The sequence below is a fragment of the Cyprinodon variegatus genome, unplaced genomic scaffold (genome assembly GCF_000732505.1).
Source record: "Cyprinodon variegatus isolate N-32 unplaced genomic scaffold, C_variegatus-1.0 Scaffold368, whole genome shotgun sequence".
Lineage (NCBI taxonomy): Eukaryota > Metazoa > Chordata > Actinopteri > Cyprinodontiformes > Cyprinodontidae > Cyprinodon > Cyprinodon variegatus.
This window is the reverse complement of record NW_015150821.1, coordinates 467,443-475,090: the sequence shown is the minus strand read 5'-3', so window position 1 is coordinate 475,090 and position 7,648 is coordinate 467,443. Positions and strand designations below refer to the sequence as shown.

Below are 7,648 nucleotides of genomic sequence, written 5' to 3'. Positions count from 1 at the left end.
CATACATACATACATACATACATACATACATACATACATACATACATACATACATACACTATAGAAGTGTCGTCCATAAATTTTCAGTTTGTATTTGTACTTATAACAATTAGTGAATAACAGAACTTAGAACTCAGTGAAATTGAGTTTTTAAATGTACATATTCAGTGTTGAAACCCTGTACGTAGATGCTCCCTGACCACTGCCTGGTCAGAGTGTGTTTGTTTAGGTTTATAAGTGATGGCAAGTTACATTTAATTTCCCCCTCTGTCTTTTCCGTTTTGCAGCTCAACATTTAAGGACGCAGAAAGAGCAAGTCTCAGAGACAGTGGCCATGGTGATAGTGACCAAGCTGATAGTGACCAGGATACTAATAAAGGCTCACACTGCGACACATCTGCCAGGGAGGCCCTCAAGATGAAAGCAGCAGCAGTTAATGGCCAGCCTTTTGAGAAGGGTGAGTGGACATCTTCAAGATGCCTAACTGACTCTTGTAGCAGACATTGTTTGTACGTATTGCAGCAAGAACCTAGAGTTTGCTGGTGTTTAACTTGAGATTTAGAATGGCTTCTAGTTGTTGAAGCAAGAGCAAAAAGACATCCTCTCTCAACATTATCAGAAGCCGTTAGTGTAGAGGGATACTTTGTTCCACTTTACATTGCAGACATCCCAAACTGTCTCAAAGATGACATGAAGGCACTGGAGTAAAAGGTAGACAGGAAGTTTTAAAGGATGAGAGTCCAACGTCTGAACGTAGAATATTTTCTACATCTTCAGTCTGATTTAACCATCAAAAGGACCGGTGTGAACAGGAAACTGTTCCTCCTGACAGACTTTTTTAAACGTATCTTTTTTAAGTGGATTTGTTGCATGCATGTCTCAGGAAGCATAACAGAGCAAAATGATGGATACATGTAGTGCAGTATGACTGATTGTTTCCACCTTTTACTTGGATAGATTTATTCAGTTATTGGTTTACAGTTATTGGTTTTGAGAGAGATAATGCTTGCTTTATGACTGAAAATAGAAATGGTAAATTTTATTTCACAAATCCAAAACAATCTAAAACACCAGGAGGATAATCTCAGATGACTGTCAGACTCATGGCAACCTGGGTGACCTGGCAGAGATTGATATATTTAGCTTTTGCAGATATAAACTCGAAAAACATGAAAGCCATCCCTCGCTGGTAAGATAAAAGATAATGGGTGAGGGACTGGAAGGGAAGTGGCTATGTTTTTCATTTCCTAGTCCACACCCCTGAGGAGAAATGGCTGTGGTCATCATGTCCCTATGCAGTACTTTCCACACCATTTACATTGCTAGAACTGTTTGTTTGCAGCATGCTCAGGAGGGCAGAAAAAGTAGCGCTCTTGTGACTGGCAGAGGAGATGTGCAAATCTCTCGCTGTCTGTCTCACTTTTATGTATGTGTGATTGAGTGGTTGTGTGTGTGTTCTGAGAGGAATTATGGCAGACCAAACTTAACTCTGTGGGAGGTGTAAATTCAATCGCTTCACTTTTTTCTCCCCACAGTTTGAATCAGCTGAAGTTCTGGTGCCAGTCATATGGAGAGATATCAAGAGAGACATTCTGTACATATAAAACCTGTGCAGCTCTCATGCTTATTTGTTTGCAGTGTCAGTTAATTTATAGACCTAGGTTTATTAGATAACACCAATCCGGTCATGCGGCACAATGCTTTTATACGTTTGTCTGCTAGTGTTGCAGATGAAAATTCTAATGAGTTTCTAGATGAATTTTTTTTCTCTTTGATTGGTCAAAGAGAAATTGTCATTGCTAGTCAGCTGAGCAGTTAGGTAGTTAAGATTTATTTGAAGTGAGGTTCTGTGCATTTGAAATACACCATGAAATTGGGCTTGTGGAAATGAAATGATTTTCCTTTTATGATGATCTCATTGCCACTTTACTTCAACTCCCCTACTCATTACTCCCCAGATGACAATATATTGAAATGCAGTAGCTAATTACAAACTGCTTGCATACCATGTTTGTTAGAAAGTGCAATTTCAAGTATGACTGACTAATGTGGTGTGCATAGGTTATGTATTGGATCAACTGGGTGGAATGTGAAAGATATTAATGCTCACACCGGATGTATAATTTTAGAAGCTGTAATGCTGAAGCTTGTGGAAATGAGTATGATTGTTTTAAAAAAAAGAGTTATAAAACCTTCGGTTAAAGTTAATATAATATTTGAAATGTTCAGCATTAGTATGAAAGTTAAGCATTTTCCTAATTTGTTTTTATTGTGTATCCCACCATAAACACTATCTTATATTGCTCTGATAACACTCCTCAGTTTGAGCGTGTGCTGTTAAAAATATAAGTTAGTTTTTTCTGTGTCACTGAAATATTAGAAAATCAATAAGAGGAGGCACAAATGTTGCAGGAAAAACCATAGACAGTATAATATGATTGGAGTCGAACACTCCTAAATATTCATTCAAAATAATACAAATACAAATAAAAGTTAAACTACACATTTAGCTCTGTTTTATCCTTCCTTTCTTAGGGTGTGGTGGATTAGTAAATGTAAGTTTACTTGAAATCTCAATCAGAGTAAATCTGCCTAATCCAATATGTTTTAATCCGGAACAGCTTTACATTTATATTTGGTGTTTTTGTTACGGTAATGTAAAAGAAAAAAACACAAATGTGATTAACTTAAATTATATTTCTGCAATTTCTGCTGCAAATGACTTAAAACTGGCTTCAGAGTTAAAATATGACAATTGTTGTAAAAGAAGGCGCTTTTTCTCTGAATCACTGTATTATGGTAGAAATGAAGATAGAATGGTCTGAAAGTCTCAAATGCCACTAAAAAAAGATTTGTAATAAACATTTTTGTCCTGAACAGCAATTAATCATTATAAGTGTAGGTTGTAAGAGCCTCTTTAGCTTCACAGAACAACTCTAACTTTTATGGAGGCCGACAGATGCAAACATGGAGCAAACAGCCAAACTCGCCTCAAATCGTTAAATGAGCCCAAATGGCAAATTTCAATATGAAACTTTTGATTTATAGTCCAAAACACTGACAAAAAAGACAAATAGAAAGACAATAGACTGAAGTAAAACGAAAAGTGCTATAACAGCATGTTTTAAAAAGCTGTAAACTTGCTCTAAGAAAGTAGAGGCATAACAAACCATTTGGGGAAGACAACAAGTTAGGTGGTACCAGACAACCATTTAGAACATTGGTGAGATGTTTCTTCGCAACTGTTGGTCCCCACATACTTTAGTCAAAAAGGTAAAATTGAAACATTAATTCTCTATGGCAGATAGTAAAGATAAACGTATAAATTTAAGTCAATGTCTGTTCTGAATTTTTATTGTTGCTGTTTAATTTTGTTTTTTGTTCTAAGATTTAAAAGAAAAAGTTTCTTACAAACACCTATAATGATATTGCTTTTCTTTCACTTAGGCTTTATGTCAAATTGATACATCAGTGATTGAAAAATCTGAAACATAAACATGAATTACAAAGTACAGGAGAAAAAAAACGTCTAAACCATTATCTGGCTTGCCATGGACCAAAGTGGATATGATAGATTTTTCTATTTGTGTATTTTATTTGCATACAGTGTTTTTGTCATAACTTTACATGTGTCCTTTCTTCCCTAAATTGTATTATACTTAGTCTATTATCAGTGATGTAGAAGAGACTAACAGTAATATTTATTGTCAAACTAGGAAATTTGAGTATTGTAAAACTGAATCAGAATGGGCCAAAGTCAGAATCAGAAAGTCAGAAACAAAATTGGCTACTGTGATTTGGCCATAACATTTCTAGTTAGTGCATCTTTTTGTTACCTTCCTTATCCTTTAAATGGTGTCAGTGTCTGCAAGATCCACATTATGCATTTTTCCCTCAGACTTGATCTTACAAAAACATCACCTGCCTACCTAAACTCTACCTCTGTGTCTTACCCAGAAATCCAGGTACTGTATATTTATTGAAGAACAAAGCCGCTCTCTTTGCAGATTTAGACAAGATAACACTATTATCCAAAATGGAGAATTTTTTGTTCAAATGCACCAACACAAAAAGCTGCCCGGTTAAGTAGTGTTGCTTTTATGTCTTTACCTTTTACCATCCCTCTAGTCTCCTGGCTGCTTTGATACAGGTAATATATGCACCTGTGCAACTTCCACTATCATGCACCCTGAATATTTATTCACTCTCACAGACACCAGATGCACGGTGGGTATGTTGCTAGGCTTTCTCTGATTCTATTTATAATGGGCAAGCAGTTACTTTTGTTTTTGTGAACCTGTTTTCTTTTATAGTTATGTTTAAAATCACAGCTATTTATTACTTATTTTTGGTTGACTTTGGCTAGATGAGATTATACAGCCATTGTAAAGCTTTGGCTTCTTTAAATCCATTATAAAATAATGTCAGACAGAAAAGGAAAGCTAATGTTAGAGGCTAATCAAAATAAAGGACACATTTTAAGGGGGTGTTAATAGTTTTTCTATATTTTTATTTATTATTTTTATATAATTGTTATGACAATGATATACACTGGGCAGTTTAATAATTTCACCTGGATTTTCATTAATAATACTACTTTTAAAAAAAATTATATAACTGCTTTTATGTAGATTAAAGGTGAATATGCAGCCCTGCTATTACTTCAGATTATGCAGCCAGGCATTCAACTACAAACATTGAGTACTCATTCTGTTGTTACTTTACCTTAAAAGCATATGCATCCCCTTGCATTAGCATCCTCTTCAAGTTCCTCTGCAGAAAGATAGCATGGAAATAATTTCAGAATACCTCTTCCTGTTCATTTCTGGATACCTTTGCTTAAATAATGCTAGTTTTTACTTTCTAAACTATAAAACGAGGAAAAGAAATTACCATGGCACATATGAATCTCTGCTGTACTTGTTCAATTGTTTTGGGTTCTTGTCATAGCAAAGTATGTCTATATTCAAAAGATGATTTTGATTAATCACAATCATTTTGTCAATATAGCTTAATTTGAAAGGACAGCGTGTTACCAATCTGTCTTTTCATTAGCAAAAATCAAGCATTGCTTTAATAAATATATATTCTGCCAAAGTGTGTTGTCTCAGACGCTCGGATGAGAGGCAAAGCTGTCGACCAATTACCAACTGGTGGTAAATTAAATAAAGTGATAGAGGAGTAATCCAGACAGACTTGGCCAACCCCAGCAAGTAGTGGAGTTCTGCTGGGAGCATCTGGCAGAGCCCCCAGTCAGGAATGTATTAAATTCCCACCTTCTATACAGGTTCTCTCGGATTCTGGGGGAGGCTGATGACATGGAGTCTCAGTGGACCATGTTCTCTGCCTCTATTGTAGATATAGCTTCTTGTAGCTCTGGTTGCAAGGTCTGCCATTCTTCTCATAGCTGTGGTTCGCACTGGTGGTGGATACCAGCAACAAGGGAGTTTGTCAGTCTGAAAAGAGAGTCCTGTTGAGCCTGGTTGGCTTGTAGTCGTGAGGCAGCAAACAGTTACTGTGAGAGCAAGCGTGCCAGTGCCCGGATGAATGATAAACTTTGTCCCGGAAAGACTTCAGAAAGATACCACAAAGAAATACCTTTGTTCATGCTAATACCGATTCTGGCCAACTGTCTGGCATATCTGGAGGGGGAAGCAATGCTTTGCTAACACACTTTATAGTGCGGGGGAGAGAGAGGAGTTGCGGACTTGACTAAGGACATTGTCAAATGGTGGAAGAGATATTTTGAGGTTCCCCTTAAACTGTTTGTAGTGCCTTCCCTGATGGAACCAAAGAGTGGACATTTTGGCATTGTTTATCACCCATTATGGTCAATGAACTTTATGGTGACAAGGCTTCAGGGCTAGTTGAGATCCACCCTAAGGGCCAGGGGGTTAGCTCCGCTTGTGAAGGGGAAGATGAGGATATGTTCCATCCATAGGGGAATCCCACTTCTCAGCCAAAAAGGCCCATATGAGGGTGCTCGAGAAGAGAGTCCGGCCAACTGTTGAACCTCGGCTTTAAGATGAGCAGTAAGATTTTTTTTTCTGGCTGGAGAACATTGGACCTCTACAAGGCACTTTAGGGTTCATGGCAATTTGCTCAGTGGTGTACAGTACATGTGCATTCAGCCATATCCATCGTTGTGGCCTGTGGGCGGCTCTCCAGATATACAGAGTCAATGGCTCTTTATGAGATACCATCCAATATCTGTACAAGTTGTGTAGGAGCCTGGTACACATTGGTGACATTAAGGTGTAACTGTTTTCATGTCATGTTGGGGTTCAACAAGGTCAGTTTCCTAGGGTTAGCTAAGGACCTGAGCTTGTCTGGCTTGAGGAGAAATGGATTTTGTCACTGCTGTATAAGGATGACATGGTTCTGCTGCCCCCCTCTTGCCAAGGCCAACATGATGAGCTGTGTTAGTTTGCAGCCAAATGTGAAGCAGCTGGTATGAAGAGCAGCTCCCCCAAGTCCAAGGTCATGGTTTTCGACCAGAAAAAAGTGGCCTGCCCTATTCATGTTGGAGGAGAGCCCCTGCCTCAAGTGGAGCATTCAAGTATCTAGGGCTTCACAAGTGAGGGGAGATCAACAGGCACTATGTCTCCAGATGGCCCTGGAATGCCTTGGGGCTGGAGGAGGTGTTTGGGGAAAGGGAAGTATGGACGTCTCTCTTGAGACTGCCCACTCCATAACTTCATCCCAGATAAGTGGAAGGTGATTAGTATCAGTACAACTATATTGTCATGCTTTATTTTGAATCCACTGTTTAATTCTATCACAACTATTTCGTTATAGCACTCTTTTTAAACTTTGCTTTAGTGACTGTATTAACATGGACAGAAACATTTCTGTTTAAAAACAGTTTAAGTTTTAGATATCCTGGACAAAAAACATAATACTTTATGCAATGTAATACTATGGATAAAATAAATGTTGAACACGGAACAATTTTTGTCACTAAATATATTTTTAGAGGTGCTATTGACATGACACTTTAACCAGACGCCAGTAACAATCCATGCAATCGACAAATAAAAAGAAATCAAACCACAGATATACAGAAACTAAGTTATGTGCATAAAGTAAAGTGACAGGGGAAAAGTGTTGAACACGTCAACAAAGGGGAGGTGCAAAAAGGTATGGAAAGCCAAGACACCAACCAAAATCTCTCAGTAATTATAAAGCAATCCTGCCCATTGTCAGGTCAAATTAATATTATCTGGTTCAGTTCTAAATGATGGCCTATAAAAAGGTGTCTCTAATAATCTAATAATCTCATAATTCGGAAATGGAAAGAACATAATTTCACCAAGATTTCTGACAGAGGAGTGAAAAGAATTATTAGCTGTCCAAGAGCCAAAAAAACACTTGTGGAGAGCTTCAGAAAGACCTGGAATTAACAGGTACAATTCTTTCAAAGTAAAAAATGTAATGCAAAAAAAGTAAAAAAAAAAGTAATGCACTAAACCGTCATGGCCTGTATGTACGCTCACCATGCAAGACCATATTGCTAAAGAAAAAGCACTTTGAAACTTGTTTAAAGTTTGCTGCACAACATTCAGACAAGCCTGTGAAATACTGGGAGAATATAGTCTGGTCAGATGAGACTAAGGCCCCGTCCACACGAAGTCAAACCCTGGCCTAA

The 7,648-nt window shown here is 37.7% G+C and overlaps 1 protein-coding gene across 1 annotated transcript in view; it reads left to right on the top strand.

Annotated features, from left to right (window-relative positions):
* LOC107092129 (protocadherin-17-like) overlaps window positions 1-7,648 on the top strand; it is a 25,286-nt gene that overhangs the window by 5,371 nt on the left and 12,267 nt on the right. Inside the window, exon 3 of the mRNA XM_015386439.1 lies at window positions 288-457. Coding sequence (XP_015241925.1) covers window positions 288-457 — 170 coding nt within the window. The remainder of the gene's footprint in view (window positions 1-287; window positions 458-7,648) is intronic.